This window comes from Mixophyes fleayi, chromosome 5 (genome assembly GCF_038048845.1).
Source record: "Mixophyes fleayi isolate aMixFle1 chromosome 5, aMixFle1.hap1, whole genome shotgun sequence".
Classification (NCBI taxonomy): domain Eukaryota; kingdom Metazoa; phylum Chordata; class Amphibia; order Anura; family Limnodynastidae; genus Mixophyes; species Mixophyes fleayi.
The window spans coordinates 95,775,198-95,797,911 of NC_134406.1; the positions used below are offsets into that span (position 1 = coordinate 95,775,198).

The window sequence follows — 22,714 nt, forward strand, 5'->3', positions numbered from 1 at the left end:
GTAAGGAAGGGGCCAAAATCTGATGAATTTACGGCTGTTTAGTACAAGAAATTTGCTGACATCTTGATCCCTCAACTGCATACTCTCTTCAACTCCAAACTCAAAGGGAGGCATGGTTTAAGGACATCCTGGAGGCTCAAATCTCAGTGATCCACAGAGAGGGCAAATACATCTATAACTACCTCCCCATCTCCCAGCCTTAATTCGGATATGAAATTGTATGCGAAAATTCAGGCAAATAGACTTAATTTGGTACTTCACTCCATAATCCATTATGATGAAGGGAGGGTATGTCCCGGGCCATTAGGCAAGGGATAAATGGAGGAGGGCCGTTTATCTGAGTTACATTCTTAATACACGGAATGCCCCAGCCATCGTCCTATCCCTTGATGCAGAGAAGGTTTTTGATGGAATATCATGTCTCAATCTTCACTGAAAAGAGGATTTATGTACTTGCGTTAAATCCGTTTTTTTTATTCTGTCTGGGGGACACTGATTACCATGGGTTGTGGAGGGAGCTTGGGGAGTTGGCACCTAACTAGTTAACTTTTAGTACTGCCGACAGACCCCTCCCCTCTACAATCCCCCTGCCCCCTCTTGTTCAGTTAATTAAAAAGCCCAAGGAGAAAAGGCCAATCAAACAAGAGCACACAGAAGAAAAGCAGAAGGGAGGGATCTTCGTGTCCCCCAGACGGAATCAGAGAAACGGATTTAACGTAAGTACATAAATCCTCTTTTCTCTTTCATCCAGTCTGGGGGACACTGATTACCATGGGGACGTTCTAAAGCAGCCCCCTAAGGGTGGGACTACTCTGAAAATCCCGCTCGTAAAGCACTTCGAGCGAAATTTACATCCGCAGATGCAAATACATTAAACTGGTAACATTTTGTAAAGGTGAGGTAGGAGGACCAGGTGGCTGCCCTGCAAAGCTGGTCTGCAGAAGCCCCATTTCTCGCTGCCCACGACGCCCCTACCGATCTGGTGGAATGGGCCGTAAGTCTCTCCGGCACAGGATGGTTAGCCTTTATGTAAGCTTGCCTGATGGTTGACATAATCCATCTTGCAATGGACTGTTTTGAGTAGAGATGAGCGGGCTCGGATATCTGAAATCCGAGCCCACCCGAACGTTGCCGATCCGAGCCGGATCCGAGACAGATCCGGGTATTCCCGCCAATTGCAAAACTGAAACCAAGGCTGTAAATCATAATCCCGCTGTCTGATCTCGCGATACTCGTATTCTATAAATTCCCCGCTAGCCGCCGCCATCTTCACTCGGGCATTGATCAGGGTAGAGGGAGGTTGTGTTAGGTGGTCCTCTGTCCTGCTATATCTCATGCTGTACTGTGCTGAGTCCAAAAAAAGTTATAAAAAAAATAATTATAAAAAAAATATCCAAAAACAATCCTGCAGTATAAGTCCATTGGTACTGCAATATTACAAAGTTCACTGATTCTGCAGAATAGACTGGGAATTTGTGGAAATTATTGTTATTGAATGTTATTGAGGTTAATAATAGCGTAGGAGTGAAAATAAACCAAAAAACTTGATTTTAACACTTATGTTTTTTTCAAAATAAATCCGAATACAAAACCTTAAATCCGAACCAAAACCTTTCGTCGGGTGTTTGGCGAAACAAATCCGAACCCAAAACACGAGACACCAAAAGTGGCCGGGGCACATCCCTAGTTTTGAGGCTGCCCAGCCTCTCTTATTAGCATCATGAAGGACAGAGAATCAGTACGTCTAATCTGGGAAGTTCTTTTGACATAAATGCGGAGAGCCCTAACCACATCTAACTTTTCCATAGACTGATGATCCGAATGGGAAGTAGATAAGACCGGAACTATAATCTCCTGGTTAAGATGGAAAGCCGAAACTTCTTTTGGAACGAACGAAGGGAGGGTTCTTAACACCGCTCTGTCCTTGTGGAAAACCAGATATGGTTCCCGACAAGACAGAGCTCCTAATTCTGAAACCCTACGTGCAGATGCAATAGCCAAAAGAAAAAGGACCTTCCAGGTCAACCACTTCAAATCTGCCACAAGTAATGGCTCAAAAGGAGGTCCTTTAAGCATATCCAGTACCAGGTTGAAATCCCATGGTGCTGTAGGCGGAACATAGGGAGGCTGAATATGCAAGACTCCCTGGAGGAAAGTCCTAATATCTGGTAAATCCACTAATTTCAGGTGAAAAAATACTGAAAGTGCCGATACCTGGACTTTTAGAGAACCTAACCGAAGCCCTGCTTCCAGGCCATCCTGAAGGAAAGCCAACAAGCGAGGGAGACGAAAGGAGGACGAGTGACATGTCCTATTTTCGCACCATCTGATGTAGGCTCTCCAAATCCGGTGATAGATACGAGCTGAAACTGGCTCTGGCTCGCACCCTTTGCTGGCTGGTGTCCATAATGAGTCCTAGAAAAACCATGCATTGACGCGGAACCATCTGGGATTTCTTTAAATTTATTAGCCATCCATGGCCCTCGAGAACCGCCAAGGTGAGGGATAAGTGATGACGTAAGCAATTTTCTGTGGAGGATTTGATGAGCAGGTCGTCCAAATAAGGCACGACCTGAACTCCTTGCAGGTGAAGACATGCTGCCATAACTGACATGATCTTCATGAAAACCCTCGGCGCTGTTGAGAGGCCGAAGGGGAGGGCCCGAAACTGATAGTGGAAGGATCCCACCGAGAATCTTAGGAGAGACTGATGGTGGATCCAAATGGGAATGTGGAGGTATGCATCTTTTATGTCTATGGACACCATAAACTGATTCTTCTCTAAGCTGTTTATCACTGACATTAGGGATTCCATCCGAAATTTGTCCACCCGTAAGTGCACATTGAGGCCCTTTAAGTTTAGGATGGGACAAAAGGAGCCATCCGGCTTCTTGACCAGAAACAGGTTTGAATAAAACCCCAGTCCCTTCTGGTAATCTGGAACCCTGCAGATAACTCTTTCAGAAAGAAGAGAGGCGACACAATCCTGTATTGCCTGCCTTCTTGATGGATCTCAGAGGAGCGGAGTCATGAAGAAGCGATGTGGAACCAGGCCCAGCAGGTCTATCCTGTACCCCTCTGATATAATGCCCCGAATCCAAGGATCTTGGGAGGACGCTGCCCACTGTTCCTGAAACAAAGACAGACGGTCCCCCACTGGCGCCCCCTCCAAGAGAACAGGAGTGGTCGTCAGGACGCAGGCTTCTCCTTGGTCTTGGAGGCCTGGCGCCTAGCTGCAAACGAGGATCTCCCCCTGGCAGAGGAGCCTTTAGAATTGGGCTGTCTGCCTCTAAAGGATTGTCCTCTAGGTAAGGAGGTCCCCCGAAAGGGCTGACGAAAGGAGCTGACCCGAGGGTTTCGGCTCCTGCTAGGGAATACCGGCAAGGAAGTGCTTTTGCCCCCCGTTGCCTGTGAGATCAGGATATCCAATTCCAGGCGGAACAAACCTGCTGCAGAAAAAGGAATGGTTTCCACAGACTTTTTTGATTCCGCATCTCCTTCCCAGGATTTCAGCCATAACGTTCTTCTTGCTGAAATAGATGCAGCCTGAATAAAAGAGGATACAGCTACTGTATTCTGGGCCGCCTCATAAAGGTACCCCGATGCCTCCTTTAAATGCAAAGCCAGAGGGAAGTAAATCAGAGTCCTGTAAGGCCTCTGCCAGCTGGTCTGCCCATGCTTCCATGGCTCTAGCAACCCAAGCTGAAGCAAATGTGGGCCTAAAGGAAGAACCCGCAGCCGCAAATATAGATTTCAGCTGGGATTCCACTTTACGGTCATTGACGTCCTGCAGAGATGCAGAACCTGGAGCTGGGAGTAAAGTGTGCTTGGCCAATCGGGCTATTGGTATATCCACCTTTGGAATACTCTCCCAGCGAACCACATCTTCCTACTGCAATGGATACAAGGAAGAGAACCTTTTGGGAACAGAGAACCTCTTATCAGGCTGTTTCCAGGCTCCTTCTGCAAAATCCTTAAGTTCTACAGAAGGGGGAAAACGAATAGCCTTTCTTTTGGCCTTCTTAAAGAGACTTCTGTCTCTAGGAGTAGGATCCTCCGGTTCTGGGAGGTCCAACGCTTGTCTCACTGCTAAAACCAAATCATTAATAAATTGGCTTTTAGAGCCCTCTTCCTGTCCCAAAGGTTGAACCTGGTCAGGATCAGAATTAATTTCCCCCTCTTCCTCTGAAAACTCCTCAGAGTCTGAAAGGACCATAAGGGGATTTTCAGATCTAGGCCTCCTTCTTTTAGCAGGCGGAATGTTTGGGGATTCAAGCAACTGGTTTAGTTTGTCCAAACCCTTTATAAATGCTGCAGACCATGCCGGTTCTGTGGGAACAGGGGCTTGGTCTGTATGAAAAGAGGAAGGTCCTGGTAAAGACGTTCCAATAGAACCTGTGGTAACAGGGAGGCCCAACTGTGTACTAGTATTATTAGCCACCAAAGTTGCCACAGTAGATAGCAATTGATTGGATTGAAAAACCATCTGTGCTAAAGAGGAAACCGACTGTGTCAGGGAGGTTACCCAGACCGGTTCCTCCGTCAGTGGGGCTGAAATATGCTGGGTTTGTGCAGGGGGGACCCCTGCCTCGCAGACAGAGCAAAGCGCCAACGGGTCCTTCTGCCCACAAGGTAATTTTACACTACATTTAGAACATGTAAAATATTTTGCAATAGGGCCCTTTCCCTTATCTGTCATTTCTTAATAAAGGAAGGCACACCAAACACACAGACTTAAATTGTTAAATTTAGCTGAATAGAGAGAGAGGTATAAATGTGTGGAGAGAATAGTGTAACAACAAGTAATCAACTAATCTAGATATAAAAGTTGTACTTGTAATTATCTTAAACACAAATAATACATAAGCAAGTAGGAGAACTATAATATAACCCCTACTAGCCCACTTGTACACAGCAATACAGAGTATGTGTTTAAGTAAATCTGATACTTAGCCCATAGGCCAAACAGGGGAGAAGTCCAACAGCAGTATCCTGGTGCCTGCTCCCTCAGATCTGTTCTCTCTTCCCAGGCTTCTCCTTGGTGCCAGAAGACTGGGACAGACCATCTCTCTCTGGAAGGAGGGGGGGAGCTCTATGTCTTAGCTTCCCCCCTTCAGTAATGCTGTCTCTGCAGCTGATTCTGTGGTCTCTCTCTTCCCCGTATAAAAAACAAAAAAGGGGTTATGTGGCAAAGTAGTGGAGACCTCCAGGGTTGAGGTCTCTGCAGAGGATAATACCCGATGCCCCCTCCTATGCATGAGGGGGGATCCTGGTATAGCCCCCTTCTCCTTAGCCACCGAAGTTCCGATATCCAAGATGGCCGCTGTCATGTGAAATATCAGATAACCGGCGCTCTATGCCTGCAGTGGCAGCGCCGGTTATCGGGGAGGCTCCAGGAGTGACAGCGGTCCGTGAGACCGCTTGTCACTCCCAATTCAGGCACCCATTCCTCCTGTCCCTGTCAGTGAGAGCCGCTGGCTCTCATCTGACAGGGGAGTGCCTGCGCTGCTCTGCTATGAGTGTGTTCTCTATAGTAGAACACACTCCAGCACTGCCACCTGTAAAAAAGTTCAAAAGAATAAAATAAAATGAAATAAAAATGAAAAAATTACACTAAGTACTAAAAACACTGCCCAACTCCATGGGCACCTAAAAAAAAACTGAACAAGAGGGGGCAGGGGGCTTGTAGAGGGGAGGGGTCTGTCGGCAGTACTAAAAGTTAACTAGTTAGGTGCCAACTCCCCAAGCTCCCTCCACAACCCATGGTAATCAGTGTCCCCCAGACTGGATGAAAGAGAAATTTGGTATCTCTGGCAGCTTTCTCACAGGGCTCAAGCCCTCTTTTGACATCTCTCAGCGAGATTCCTGGTGAACACTTCTCCCAACAACACCATCTGCATCAGAAATGGTACGTGTCAAGGCTGGCTCCTCTCCCCTCTAATATTTGCCCTGGTTACTGAGTCCATTGCAGCAACCATTCAAATCTGTCCAGACATAAGAGATATGCAGACGGGAGAACTTGAGAGCAAATTGTCACTATATACATAAAATGTCCTCTTGACCTTCCAACAGCCTGGAACAACTCTCCCCATTCTGCTCAGAATTCTGAATCTTTATAGTAGTCTCTCAGGCTACAAAATTATTTTGAAGTCTGAAACTATGCTACTCAATCTACCAAGTCGAGTTAGTCACCATCTCACCTCTCAATTTAATTTTAAGCGGCAAAAAAAAAAAAGAAAATATCTTGGCATATATATCACAAACACCTATAAGTCCCCGTACCAGGAGAATTATCTGGGTCTCTTTGCCAAAATTAAATCAAAGCAATTTGGCACTCCCTCATTATTATGTGGCTGTGCAGTGTCATTGCCATGAAGATGATTAACCTCTCAAAGCTTCTCTATATACTTAGTGTGGCATGGTAGGTCTCCCAAGATCAAATGAGCCCTTCTGAAAAAAAAAGACAAAAAAAAAAACCAAAACACACAATTCGGTGGTAGAGGCTTTTTAGACCTTACGATTTAAGAGAATGAGGAAAGTATATTGCTACTTGCATCTGACCAAGTTCCTGTGGACTTTCTCTCTAATGTATTAACATATGACCACTAAGTGAATGTTGTGGTGAAAGTGTATGAAAAATTCACAATTTCTGGTTTCCTATATTGAACCATTAACTATTGTTATTGAACTGTTGAATTTTGTATGATGTAGTTTATTGAAGGAAAATCAATATAAACACATATTATATAAAAACATTAACAATTTGGGCACTTATTTTCATACACTTTCACCACAACATTCACTTAGTGACCATATGTTAATAAATTAGGGAGAAATCCCACAGGAACGTGGTCAGATACAAGTATCATTATACTTTACCCATTCCCTTTCCTAATCTCTCCCCCTTTTGTGCCCCCTCCCCAAAATAATTTATTTGACATTTTGTAGCGTCACTTCAGACGCCCCCACACGTCCTCCCGCCTATTTCCCAGTTTGAGCAGCTCTGTATCTCCTCACCCCTACAAAAGGGAAGGATCTCCTCTCTGTACAGTATGGTTTTTGATGCTGTCTTGACTCCTAGATAAGGGCTATTGGGAAATTATCAAGGAACAGGTGGCCACCTGCTCCATCTCCACATTGATGAAGAAGAATGCTTAGAAGGCTTATTATAGATGGTATTTCACCCCTGATAAACTTGCTAAAATGTATTCTTCTAGCTCTTCCACTAGCTGGCATGGATGCGGACAATGTGGTTCATTAATACCCGAAAATCTCCTCCTTCTGGGATCAGGTCAGATCCATTCACTACTCACACCTCCTTTTGTCCTAGCCACAAGGATCCTTGGACCTCTCATATGATACAAACTCCCAGATACTCATAAGCATTCTGCGAAACTGACCTACCATACTCTTGCCGCAGCAAGATATTTTATTCCCAAACATGGAAATAGATTGATCCTCCCTGCCTATCTGCTTCAAGGTCCTATATTTGGTTCATTGCCCGGATTACAAATCATTTATACGACAAGGACAACAAATTACATCAGATCTTGGCACCCTGGCTATAGCTCTGACATTAAAATCCTCCCTCCTACATCTTTTTGTATTATTGCTTCCTCCCTATCCTGTGTATGGACTTCCATCACCCCCTCCACAGCCCTACACCTCATATATCATTTTGAAGGTTTTTTTCTTACACTATCAGTAATGACTAGTTTTCCTGCCACTCTTACTCCTCTTCAATCCCCCTTGAAAATATTGTTATCAATGTGTTAACAAAACAGATAGTATTTTGTCTACTACATGTTTCTGGTTTCATATGCTGTATCTCTGATTGGATTGCCTATTTTTTTTTTTCTTTTTTGTGTGTTCTGTTTTGCCTTTTTCGCTCAACTTTTTATATCCTATGTTATGTTCTTAGCTTCTGTCTATATTTGCTATTTCCGCAATAAGTACAAAGCAAGTTAAAAAAAAAAAATCTCAAGATGCAAGGGTCCTAGACACAATTCAAGAGACATTCACCAAATCAGCTTCCAGCCAACAACTTTGCACAGGTTTATAGTTAAATGTACCCAGTCCTCTAATAAGTTCTGATTTCATTACAATTTCTGAGAATGTTTGGATCATAATGTCTTCCATATTTCTCAAGTAATAAAACTATATTGTGCAAGTGACCAGCAATCCTTCATGTATCCATTGAAACAAAATTTGCTGATGTGGTGCCTTCTTCAAGAGGTCAGCAAACTGAAGATTTACTTAAGCTATTTATAGTGGTCAACAGCAATAAAATGTTACACCAAGATGCTGACAGTGAGTGTAAGCATTTCTTGACCTACCTATAGAGAAAACAATGACTGCATGATAAAGAAAGTCGACAAGTTATAGAGACCATACTTGTATTAACATATACACACTTTTGGTCTTATGTGAAGTGTTAAAAAAGATAGAAAACAGTCTAGAAATCAATTAGTGCCAAATTCATAAATAATGCTACTATGCTTTGTGACTTTAGTGTAATCCAAAAGCTAAATTTACAAAATTGCAGATTTTCCCACTTATTTAAAACCTTTAAAAGTAAAACCTTTAAATTAAATTGCCATTTTAAATATGCCTGGCAAAAATCTGTGATTTGACAAAACAAGAGTTTGATACAATTACCCCTAAATTTGAATTATCTGGCATTTAAAAGATCAAGGTGATATCATTACCAAATCTGAAGATAAATGTGTGAACTTCAGCCTTGCAGCTATGCCCATCATAACATTTTCTGTAAACATGATGTTAAGGTGATTTACAAGCAAATCACTAAAATTGTTTTTTTTTGTGAATTTTGGTTTTATTGTGTAAACAACAAATTAGGCTTTAAATGCAATGCTACATGCAGCATATTTACAGCATAAAATGTTCCTTGATAGTTTTTTTTAAGGAACCATTATGAAAAACTGTCACAATTTGTTCCTTAAATGAACGCTCTAAATAGAACTACGGTCACAAAAGAGGCTTGTCAAAATTGAAGGTAGAATGCCTTTGTCGGTAAACAAATTACCTTGTGCCCTAGTCAGCAGTAAAGATATGCGCCACCTTGAGGCAACCCGGTCCCATCCCCCATTGTTTAGAAAAACCATGCCACATAACCACCACATAATATGAAAGTAGAATAAAATGAAGACCCACATTAATGTAAAACACTTCACAATAATGCAAAACCACTACAATTAATATTAATTTCGCTAACTCTAAACAAAATACTTTTCTCCGAAGTTATTATTAAAGGTGTTTAATATTAGTCTTTCTGCATTTTCGTATTTTGTGAATCCCTTAAGAATTTACAGAAACCACAAATATGCCATCCAATACTTGTCCACTCTATCGTAATGTCCGGGAGACTCACAAATTCAGGGTAGATCTTCCGGACACCTATGAGAGCAGCCCATTCTCCCGCATTGGCCCACTTCATGTGGGAAGAGATGGGGCCTCCATGACGCGATTTGCAGCAAGTAGCGTCATTTTAGTTCTGCCCCCGTGGAAAAATTAAGCAATTATAGCACTGTGTTGCAGGGGTGGGCGAAAATGTGTAATTTGTGACACCTTGCCCAACTCCGCACAATCACTTCACCTACCCAAAAAACAAAGCTGGCAAATATACTCCACAACCAGATAATAGTCAAATACAGACCATAAGTGACATAATTTTTCCAAATATACATACATAATAAATCCCAGAGGTAATCATGCTGGAACTTCTAGTTGCATATGTACTGGAGAACCACAGGTTGTCTATCACTGATAAGGGCTTATAACACTACTGACTAGATGGTCACAAATACAATTGCTATTATATAGAGACATTTATACTATGTAAACAATGGCTTATGCTATGCTGTAACAGGTATTCCCATACAAAAAGCATATTTTAATATTAAGCGTGCCAAGGGCAGCTGTGTATAAAAAATATTTTATTACCTCAAATGCTCGTCTCCTGCACCATAGTGCCTGTATTGTCGCCAAGAGGGGACTCAAGACCTCAGCGCAGTGGCATTTTGGGCCCAAAGGCATGTATGCATGCTGCTAATGTGGGGTGTGATCGCTCAAACTAATAGGAAGCCACAAATGCTCCGCCATTGATCCGGTCAGTCCAGCTCTACACACCCTTAGGTCGGATGGATCTTAATCTGCAACTCACTGTTAGGTATGATGCAGTGTTGCAAGCTGTGCAATGCATTTTAATATCATATTTAAAAAAAAAAAAAAAAAAAAAAAAAACCAGCTGCACCCACAGGGTAGAAATTGGTCTTAATCTGAGTTTAGCTAGTGTTAACACTGTTTAGATAGCAGGCTGAACATACATATTTCGCACTCCATTAAGATGGCAACAAACAAAAGCAAAACGGAACATAAAACTAAATTAAGAAATGTGTTCTGTAAGCGCTCTGAAATACGTAAGTCACAAGAGACAAGCTTTCAAAGTAACCATGTAAACAAAAGTTTCTACTGTATATTTGCAAACCTTATTAATATATGGTAAATTTTTAGATGCTTGCTAAAATATAGGGAATGGTGTGTAGCTTTCTTTCAGTGTATTCTAAACTCAGATTATCAGGCTATTCAGGATCTCTAAAAAGAGAAATGTCAGGTAAAGTGCATTAGCACAAATATGTACTTGATGGGTACTTGTCCTATTAAGTAATGTGGTCCATTACATTTAAAAGCTATGATGATGCTGAATAAAAGTACAGGATTCGCTATCAAAACGCAAGGAAATGTAAGAGCACACCAAAACGTGCAATATTGCTGAGTTCTATTCCTCTGGGAAAGCTGTTATCCCCCCTGAGGGAAGGATATCTTAATCTTCACTGCATTAAGCTTTTGTCGTTTCTATTTGAAGAAAGAGAAAATGTATTTCAATGTCTAACAGAACCAATATATTTGTGCATTAGAAGGATTTGAACACAATGCAGCAAACTATGAGGATCAGAGAACATTTAAGGACGTAGAAAAGTCTTCCCAACAGGTTTCCCACATGCCATAACAATAGCTAGAGGGCAATAGAAATAAGTAGTTCAGCAGACCAATGAGGCCATTGAAAATGTGTTCAGATTTATTCATTCTGATCTTGGTAAGCCTTCGGTTTACAATTAGGAATCAATTTAAGATTATGTTCTGGGTATCATTACCAAATCAACAAGCAGACAGAGAAAGTAAACCTAGGATAACATTAAAAAAAAAATATTCAAACTAATACTTCAGAGCACTGGGATTAGTAAAGCCAAGTTGTACCAGGGGAAGAGTATAAACTTTTTTCAGGAACACCATCTTTCTTTGTGTCAGCATCCAAATACCTTCTTTGATGCCTATACTTTTTAAGGTGTGCTTGATAATAATAAAATATAACATAAGTCTGGAAGAAAGAATGCCACTATATATTGCATTGGCTGAGAAGTTTGGGTGTCATTTATATATTAAACTACTTCCTCATAAAACATCATCTATTTATATAGTGCCACTAATTCCACAGCACTGTACAGAGAACTCATTCACATCAGTCCCTGCCCCATTGGAGCTTTCAATCTAAATCCCCTAACATACACATAAACTCCAATTCATTGATTACTCTACTATGCCAGAAGTCCAAGAGAGCTGCAGAAATTGCTTGATTGCCGCTAAAGGTTATTCAACAAAATAATAGGTTAAGGGTCCAATCAATTTTGTCCATGCCATTTTAATTTGTTATATCATTTTAAATATTCTGCGGAATCAAAATTCAAATGCAAAGTCTGATTTCTATTAAATATGAAATAAACAATGATAGATGCCAACTACTTTTGTCAGTTTTAGTCATTTCAGAAAAAAATATATGGGTTCTTCTTTTTTCGTGGAAGGATACCAACATATTTGTCCAAGTCTGTATCATGTTAGCTACATGCACTGATGTATTTGTTTTGTGCTAATTTGTGGCTAGGTATTATCTGGTTTATGTATTACTATTGTATTAATATAGAACCGCTGTATGTATTTTGCCTGCCTTGATCATCATCATCATCACCATTTATTTATATAGCGCCACTGATTCCGCAGCGCTGTACAGAGAACTCATTCACATCAGTCCCTGCCCCATTGGAGCTTACAGTCTAAATTTCCTAACATAGGTCAACTTTTTTTTTTTTTATAGCAGCCAATTAACCTACCAGTATGTTTTTGGAGTGTGGAAGGAAACCGAAGCACGTGGAGGAAACCCACGCAAACACAGGGAGAACATACAAATTCCACACAAATAAGGCCATGAATGGAAATTGAACTCATGACCCCAGTGCTGTGAGGCAGAAGTGCTAACCACTTAGCCACCGTGACGCCCCCTTGATGTACCCTTGTTGTAGACTGCTATAGCATCTGAGGAGCCTTATAAATAAACGATAAACGATGAGGATATCTGATGATGATATCTATAGTACCTGAAGTGATGCTACACGTCATGTTCATGTGTGCTGAAGTCAGAAGGCACTAGGGCTAAAAGTTTGTACAGTGCATAGCACTGTGCATGAGCAGCTATTTACATTTGGCTATTGTATGCTAGTCTGCAAAGCTTTGTGCTCCCATTCTACTTGTGACCCCAACTTCCAGCTCATTTTCTGACTCTGAACCGCTGCTAACCATCTTTGGCCTGTCTCTATTTGTGTCTTGTCACGATTTCTGGTTCTTCTTACGTCTGCTGCATCTAATGGGGGCTGCCACCTATGGGTGTACGCCCACAAAGTCAAACCCTTCTTACAGGGTTCACAGTTAAAGATCAGACACTCATTTACACTTAGCACTCAGATGAAACAAAAAGATGATATGCAATAAAAAACCAAACAAAAACTATTAAAAAAAAAAAAATTGATAAAACTTTGGATATTTTTCAAGATCAATATTTGCAAATATATATAATTTCCTGGTGTTTTATTTGTGATGCCAATATCTACACCAGGGAAGTGTGTTTATTTGCAAATGTTGATCTTGAAAAATATCCAAGGTTTTATCAAATTATTTTTTTACGAAATATTGTTGTTGTTTCCTTGGATATCGGCACTCTCTTTTTATATTTACCCAGTACCTAGTTGTGGAGGGCCCCAGCATTCATGGCCTTTGAAAGCTGCAGATTAGCAAAGGGCATTATTGAGACTGAATCATGACATATAGTTTTGAATTTATGTTAAACAACCAACTCTGCTCAGTTAAGGGTATTTCTTAGATCAAATTAATTGACACACTTCTCCAGTCCCATTTAAGACTGAGGCTCGTTAGAGAAGTTGCATCTCCTACAGAATTTCAAAGTATCTATGTTCAGCACACGGAAGGGACACAAATATAGCTTTTTGGTCAGATTTGTTTTTATTGTTGTTTAGTTCAGTATTTAGTTGAGCAATTGCATCTTTAAAGGTGTTGTCACATGGGCCTGAGTAACAGCTTTTCTAATATATGTATAGCTACTGTCTAAAAAACTGCTGTACAATTAACTTGCAGTATTTGGAAATCATAAAGCTAGCTGTATAAAAATAAAAAAAACACTTCCAGTAAACTGAATTAGGCTCAATATAAACTGCATTTCACTAAAAGTACAAACATAAGAGAATATCCAATGCAGCTTAATATTAATGTCCACAGAGCATGTAGCATCTTCCCTGTACGACAGGAAAACCACTTTCATTCACTGCTATCTGACACAAAACAAGTATGAGTAAACCAGTGGAAAAATTCAGTAAATATAATCACTCATGTGACATGAGCTTTAGAATGAGGCTTTAAAGCATATTATAACATGTACGACGCTTTACTGATTACATAATTATGCACTACAAACACTGCAATTTCTCTCTTTAGCAGCAATGCTGGGCAGGCTATAAGCACACTAAAGTCCTACATTTCACATTATGCAAATTAGTTTATTATTTTACAAATAAGGAAAATACTGGCTGTTTTTTCTTGTAACACACAAATAGCTTTATTTCTAACTGAAATTTGAAGTTGATCTAGGACATGCCTTTCCCCAAGTATAATTATGTCCCCACATTTTAAATTTAGCTCCCCCTTCAATGCAGCATGGCTTTGCCCAGGTGCAAATTTACTCATTTTTAATGTTTTGCTCACCTTAATGACTCAGGCTTCATATTTGCTAAGCAAGCCCCTGACAGACATAACGTTGGTTATGTCTAAAGATAAGTCTCTGATAACTCTGTTTCAGTCATTGTCGAATATGGAAAGACAGAGTTAAATATTACCATTAATTACTTTATCTTTAAGAAAAAAATAAATAAAATAAGCAGTTTACTAAGTTATGTATGCATATTATTGGAGATTTGTAAGGTGCCAAAGTGCTCCACAGCACCATACAGTAGGGAAAACAGCACCTACAATGTAGCAAAATAAACACAGGCATGAAAACAAAGGGTGTGAAGGACCCTGCTCATTAGAGAGCTTACATTCTAAGTGGAAGAGGGCACAAATGAAACAAGAGGAGCCAGTGTGGTTCAGAGTGGAGATTTGGAGGGTGCTTATCAGGGATAAGGTCACCTCTAAAACAAGAGATGGGTTTTCAAAAAACATGCATGGTACATTTATTACTCCAAAACACAAAACAGAGAACTCATTACTGTACATATGGTTAATTAAGGAATCTTACATCTCTAGATCCACAGTAAGCCAAAAGACTATAATTTGAATAATTCTACTTTCCTATTTATATATTATTATGCATTTGCAGAAATTACAAGAGCACATAGTTAAGTTGTTTGTTGAAAATAAAACATCTGTGAAAAGTTATAGTGTTCACTGCGCGTCTCCTATACAACACATGTATAGTTACAGACATAAACACACCAATGAGAAATCAGCTGTTGTGATTAAAGCTACATATTTTACAGCATCTACTTCCGGATATATAGCCTGCACTTTAAGATTAGATATATCCGAAAGTAGAGACGGCAAAATATGTAGCAATTGGCTTCTTTTCAGGAACATTGTTCTTCGCAAATGCAAAAACAGGACTATCTGTAATATACAGGGATAAGAGTCTAACCTGGTCAGGCGATCCAAGAATTCCTTGTGCTTCAGCCATTACAAGAAGAAAACAATCACATGACAACTTCCGGCAAAGAACTACAATTCCCTACTTACTATGCGCTAGAAGTAATCATTCAAATCTATGTAACTTTATTCACTACCGTAATGAGAACCTGATATACGACCTGTTTAGACAGCTCGTGGCTATCATGCTGTGGGGAATTACACGTCATAGCATACCCTGCCAGCATGCTGGCACTTGTAGTCTCTAGTGACGCTGGAGATGCACAGGTTTGCTTATTTTTTGGAAGAAAAGCACAAAGCAATTCAGGATGCTAATTCAAGCAGGAAACTTTATGAAATGAGTGTCTTTGAATATTTAATAATAATAATAAACATTGTATAGCCTATACAACAATGTATTTTAGAAATAAACATATAGAAAATGTGTCTCAATATAGTGGTTGTTTTTTTTTTTATCTTTTTGCGAACAAATATGCCTGTTATTGTGGTATTATAAATAAAATAACTTATTTTTTATGTGGAACAAATGGGTGAATATTGGCAGCTATTCTAGAAAAGGAAAACAGTTATAAGATGGTCTAAAAAAATATAGTACTTTCTCAGAGTGTGTACTTAATATATGTAGTGATGTAATTATACTGTGAAACCTCCATTGTTTTTCAATTAGTGGCCACTATATTAAGAGAACCAGGTACCTAAAAATATTTTCCCCTAGTTGTGTGCAATTAATTGAACCATCAAAATATACCTTTACATTTATGCAGCAACTTCTAAAATTTTTAGTTATTCCACATATGTATATTTCATTAGACGCTTGGTCTATGTGTACGTTACTACAGTACATTGTTTTGTGAGTGTTTTATTTCATTAATTGTTATCGCCTACAGTGGAACATTTTATTTTTATCACAAAAACATCCTGCAAAACACCTCCAAAAATATCCAAAACCTGTATCAAAACATGCTCTAACACTAAAGGTGCTGATCCGATATGTTGTGAAACGTTTAAAATCCAGGAAGCATAATTTACTTAAGTACAGGGAAATGGTGTTAGGTACACACTATAGGTTTTTCAGCCAACTATTGGACCAATCACCTGATAAACGACGGTTTGGCCAGATATCTCATTAGTGTGTATACTTACACGATGAACAAGAGTAATTCCAAAGTACTGATCAATGTTTCATTTGATTGCACTTCTAAAACATACTGGTAGGCTAATTGGCTGCTAACAAATTGACCCTAGTCTGTGTGTGTCTGTGTGTCTCTGTGTGTGTGTGTGTTAGGGAATCTGGACTGTAGGCCCCAGTGGGGCATGGACTGATGTGGGTGAGTTCTCTGTACAGCGCTGCAGAATTAGTGGCGCTATATAAATAAATAGTGATAATGATATTTTTTTTTCCAGTGGGGGAGAACCCCCCCCTAAAAATCCTGCGTGCGCCCCTGTGGGTGTGCGTATATGAATTTCAGATCCCTCTACCTCTCCCACGTCGTGCTATGTCCGAATGTCAGGAAAATGAGAATAATGTGCTTTTAATGGAGCAGCAATCGTAAACCTGCTTTACACGCTCCATATGACATTTATGTGTTGCTGTATGCAAGTGTATCCAACATGTATTCTTACCTATACTTGCCTACTTTTTAAATCTGTACTCCGGGAGATCGGATAACAGATCATGTGACAGAGGGTAGGTGGGGGCGTGGTGATGTTATTACGTCACTATAACCCCGTCCCTACTATAAAATGCAAAAATTCAAGGTATTGAACAGCGGGGGGTGGCGCTTAATGGCGCAATTAAGCCCCCCCATGATATTCAATGTCGTGAATTTCGGTATTTTACTGGGTCCGGGAGGTGTGTCTACTCCCCCGGGAGGATTCCCCGAAATTCGGAAGCCTCCTGGAAATTCCAGGAGAGTAAGCAAGTATGTTTTTAACACACGTCAAAATGCATATTCTCATTACAGTATTGTGTATTTTCTGAAGTGACATGTGACGTTTGATTTCTAACTATTAAATGTATTTTTAAAATGCAACAACATAAAATTCTTATATTTATATGTATTGATTTTAGATATTATAGGCAGCAGAACTGTATTAAAGTATATCTAAAGTATACAGATGTATACTGTATAGATGTGTATTGCATATGTCTGCTTGCCTAATTAGGCACCTGTGTCCATCCTGCCTAGAGCAAAAGCACATAGCTGTGTATTGTATAGCTGTGTATTGTATAGCTGTGTATTGTATAGATCTGTATTGCATATGTCACCTTGGAAAATTTAACACCTACGCCTACCTTTACCTCCCAACGACCATACATGTATAATGAACATGTTAATTGGTTTTGTTTTTATTTAAATTTCTTTCAAGTGCATCAAATAAACCATGCAGTTGTTATCAATCGCATTTATGTTTTAAACAATATCCATACAAATAATTGTAGAGAAAAAGAAATACCTTAAATTCTTAATTCACTAACATATTTAACCTGGCTACTGCATTCTGACATTACTTTCTCATATACTTGAAACAATTCCAGGAAATTCATACAACTAGTTATTTTTACTGTAAATTACTATCAGCATTTTCTAATGCGTCTTAAACATTTTTATTAACCACTTTTAATACTCACTTTTTTATGTTTTTTTCGTATTCTCAAAAGCCTCCATTGTTCTTTGGTGACCACTGTTTTTGGAATTGGAATTTTGTACTTTCTTTCCTAAGTTTATATCTGATCTTATTTAGGGGTTTCTGCATAATCACTTCTTTTCAGGAATTAACTTTTTGGCATTTTCGCTTTTATCAGTTGTAGTCGTGCTGGTACAGCATTCTCAACATTATCTCCATTTTCCTTGGGCTCACTGGCTTTGCTCTTTTAATGTTCATCAATATTCCTGAGTTCTCTCAGCGGGTCCTGTCTCCTACCGCAAGCTTCTTACCTCCCTGTCACAAACTTACTTGATCCCTGCTGCTGATTTTCCTGCCTCTGTGTACAGCAGCACTTCCAGGTTTTGGGCGTTTACATGATCATGGCTGGGAGGCAGCATTTACTATCTGCAGACTATATAAAGCTCAACTGGCCACTGCAGCCTTGTCAGAGCAACAAGTTACCACTTATCATCTGGCTCTTCCTGTGTATCCTGTGCTGCATTCTGAAGTTTTCCTATGTATCCGACCCGACTATCCTTATTGACTACTCTGCTGCCTGTGAACCTGAGTATCTTACCCGGCTATCCTTATTGACTACGCTGTTGCCTGCTCACCTGTGTATCCGACCTGGCGACTCTCCTGAGTTTGGTGTGTCCTCATTGTATCCGACCCAGTGTTCCACTGTATACGGATTGGTGTTACGGACTTACCTTATCCCCGCCGCTCCGTCCAGCCGCACTTCCGCATTCAGGACCATGTGACCGCACCCGGAGGCGGTCACATGATCACAACCTAGAGGCGGGGATTTTGAATCCCCGTCTGTATAAAAACCTCACTCTGACACTCGCTGAGTGTCAGAGCAACACTTACCTGTTCCTGGCTCCTGCCCTTCGTAGATTGCAGTGTCTTCCTGTTTCCAGTGTCTCCTGTGTGCTGATCTCTGCCTGTTTGACTTCCCTGGCTCTCTAATCCCTGTGTACCGACCCGGCTTGCTGACCATTCTCCTATTCTTGTGACCCGTGTACCGAACCTGGCTTGTTGACTCCGAGTTGCCTTCTGATTCTGCCTGACTCCAGTCCTGTGTACCGAACCGGCTTGTTGACTCCGCTACCACCGCTTCACTCCGCTGTACTACATCTTGAGGCGAACCTGGGGACCGCGACCTGCGACTCCTGGCAGCGAAGCCCACCCCGCCTTGCGGCGGTTCTTGGTGAACACCGGGGAGATCGTTAGACTCCGCACCTCAGGTAAGCCAGCGCTAATCAAGATTAGTAATATAGTATCCAGAATCTGTTACAGTTTGCTCTGACCATGGATACCACAGCTAAAGATCTGTTGGAGCATTTAGTAGGAAGGATGGATAAACAAGAAGCTAACCAAGAGCAACTTTTAAAATTCCTCAATAGCCTATCCACTCGCTTGGATGTTGTCCAGAACACCCTAGTGGCTGGTGGATCACCTGGGCCGGCAGTGGCCCCTGTACCTCAGGCAGCAGCAGCAGCTTCTTCCTCGCAGCTACGGTTACCTAACCCACCTAAGTTCGATGGAGACCCTAAAAATTGCAGAGGATTTTTAAATCAATGCTCTATACAATTCGAGCTTCTACCTGGGAACTTCCCCTCCGGAAAAACGAAAGTGGCCTATGTGATTTCGTTATTGTCCGGTCAAGCCTTAGCATGGGCTTCCCCCTTATGGGAGAGGGACGACCCCATTCTACATGACTTCAACCTCTTCTTGTCCACCTTCAAGAAAATATTTGATGAGCCAGGAAGGGTGTCCAATGCCGCTTCCGGCTTACTACGACTCCGCCAGGGAAACCAGTCTGTGGGGCAGTATGCGGTCCACTTCAGAACCATGGCCTCTGAACTTCGCTGGAATGATGAGGCTCTAGTAGCTACATTCTGGCAGGGCCTTTCAGACCGAATCAAAGACGAGTTGGTATCCCAGGAACTCCCTACATCTTTGGACGACATTATCTCCCTCTGTGTCAAAGTTGATTTGCGTTTCAAGGAAAGTAATTCCGAGAAGGAACAGTCGCGGCGTAGCATGATTCGCCTGGCCCCCAACTTCCAAACCCCTGTTCTTCCCCCTGAAGAGCCCATGCAACTTGGGAGGACCCGCCTATCAGCCGAAGAGAGGGAGAGGAGATTTCGGAACAAGTTGTGTTTATATTGTGGTGAGAGTGGCCATCTTCTGAGTTCTTGTCCCAAACGCTCGGGAAACGACAGGGCCTAACGAGTTCTGGAGCTGTGTCGTTGGGCCTCTTTTCTCAGTGTCAGTCAGTTCCCAATAGTAATGATTGCCTGTCTATTCCCATTTCCCTTCAGTTAGGACAAAAGACCTTCCCGCAGTCGGCTCTTCTAGATTCCGGGGCCGCAGGAAATTTCATCTCTGCCACAGTAGTTAAACAATTCGCTATTCCCACACAAGCCTTGGAACAACCCATCTCTCTGATGGCCATTGATGGGGGAAGAATCCCTGAGGGGTCCATCTTGGTACGCACTATTCCTCTTCTACTTCAGATAGGAGCACTTCATCGGGAGAAGATTTCTTTTCTAGTAATACAGAGATCTACCAACCCAGTCATCCTAGGACTTCCTTGGTTTCGTGCCCACTCTCCCACCTTGGACTGGAAATCTGGTCACATATTGTCCTGGGGACAGTCCTGCTTCTCTCGCTGCCTACAGAGAGTGGTTCCCCCGAATAGTCCCAGACGTACCCAAGAATTTCCTGTGACTCTCCTGCCTGAGCCATACCAAACCTTCTCTGATGTTTTCTGTCAACAAGAGGCCACTAGACTTCCTCCTCACAGAATCTGGGACTGTGGCATTGATCTGATACCTGGTAAACCCATTCCCAGGGGCCGTGTTTACCCCCTTTCCCTCCCGGAATCTAAGGCTATGGAGGAGTACATCCAAGAAAATCTAAGCAGGGGCTTCATCCGCAAGTCTGCCTCCCCAGCTGGGGCTGGCTTCTTCTTCGTAAAAAAGAAAGATGGGGGCCTCCGCCCTTGCATTGATTACAGAGGCCTGAATGCCATTACCGTTAAAAATCGGTATCCACTGCCACTGATTTCTGAACTATTTGACCGGATCAAGGGTGCCACCATCTTTTCTAAACTTGACCTCAGAGGAGCGTATAACCTTATACGCATTAAGGAGGGGGATGAATGGAAGACGGCGTTTAACACCCGAGACGGCCACTTTGAATATCTAGTCATGCCTTTCGGGCTATGCAATGCCCCAGCCATATTTCAGAGCTTTATGAATGAGCTGTTTCAAGACCTCTTGTACCAATCTGTAGTCATCTACTTGGACGACATTCTCATCTTTTCTCAAGATCTAGCATCTCATCGTACTCATGTATTGGAGGTCCTCTCTCGTATCCGAAAAAATCAGTTATTTTGCAAATTGGAGAAATGCACCTTCGAGCAGAGACAAATTCCCTTCCTGGGATATATTATTTCGGGCACCGGTCTACAGATGGATCCCACAAAATTGAAAGCCATACTTGACTGGCCCCAACCTTCAGGCCTTAAAGCCACTCAACGCTTCCTAGGATTCTCCAACTATTATCGTCAATTTATCAAGGGGTACTCCTCTCTCGTGGCTCCCATCACAGCATTGACCCGCAAATCTGCTGACGCTGGTATTTGGTCCTCTGAGGCTATCCAAGCCTTTATATTATTAAAGTCTCTCTTTTCATCCGCACCCATTCTTCAACAGCCAGATTGTTCTCGTCCCTTTGTCCTGGAGGTAGATGCCTCTTCTGTTGGCACAGGAGCCGTACTATCACAGCGAGGTCCTTCTGGAAAACTTCATCCCTGCGGATTCTTTTCCCGTCGCTTTTTACCTGCTGAGAGGAATTATGGGATTGGCGACAAAGAGCTCCTGGCCATCAAATTGGCTCTCTCCGAATGGAGACATTTACTAGAAGGAGCACAATTCCCTATCACCATATATACCGACCATAAGAATTTGCTGTACTTACGCACTGCCCGATGTCTAAATCCTCGACAAGCAAGGTGGTCCTTATTCTTCTCACGCTTTGATTTCAACATCACTTTTCACTCAGGATCTAAGAACACGAAGGCAGACGCCTTATCTCGCTCTTTTGATCCAGCTGACATGGAATCCTCGGAGGATAAGAAATTCATTGTAAATCCATGTCAAGTATTGGCAGCTACACACCTAAAAAAGGGCTGCCCTCCAGGCAAAACATTCATCTTGCCACATCTACGCACCCGGCTCCTTCACTGGGCTCATCACTCACTCTTCTCTGGGCATGCCGGCATTCGCAAGACCTGGGACTTATTGTCCCGAAGCTACTGGTGGCCTTCCTTGCTGGAGGATGTGAAGAAATTTGTTGCTGCTTGTTCCAAATGTGCTCAACACAAGACCTCTAGGAAGAAGCCTTATGGATGCTTGCTCCCATTACCCATTCCTGATTACCCTTGGTCACAGATCTCCATGGATTTTATCACGGACCTTCCCCCTTCCAAATCCTGTACTGTAGTGCTTGTGGTCACGGATCGCTTCTCTAAAACAGCTCACTTTATTGCTCTCAAAGGCCTTCCTTCTTCCTCCTCCTTAGCCGATATTTTTATTAAAGAAATATTTCGCCTCCATGGCTGTCCTCAACATATTGTCTCCGATAGGGGATCACAATTCATATCAAAATTTTGGCGGTCTTTTTGCAATAAATCCGGGATTAAGCTTGACTTCTCTTCCGCATATCATCCCCAGTCCAATGGGGCTACTGAGAGAACCAACCAAGAATTAGAGAAGTTTCTAAGAATATTTATCTCTAGTAACCAAGACAACTGGGTGGACCTTCTCCCTTGGGCCGAGTTCGCCCATAACAACCATTTTCATGAGGCCATCTCTAACTCCCCCTTTTTTGTTCTGTATGGCTGCCATCCTAGACTACCCACCTTCTCTCAAGTCTCATCTTCGGAAGTTCCAGCAGTGGACTCTCTGGTTCGTAACTTCTCTGATATTTGGGA

At 41.7% G+C, this 22,714-nt stretch overlaps 1 protein-coding gene across 1 annotated transcript in view; it reads right to left on the bottom strand.

Moving 5' to 3' along the window:
- Window positions 1–15,155, bottom strand: part of VPS41 (VPS41 subunit of HOPS complex) — a 199,865-nt gene extending 184,710 nt beyond the window's left edge. Inside the window, exon 1 of the mRNA XM_075212579.1 lies at window positions 15,053–15,155. Within this exon, the coding sequence (XP_075068680.1) occupies window positions 15,053–15,091 (39 nt within the window). The 5' untranslated portion in view covers window positions 15,092–15,155. The remainder of the gene's footprint in view (window positions 1–15,052) is intronic.
- Between the last annotated feature and the right edge of the window lie 7,559 nt (window positions 15,156–22,714).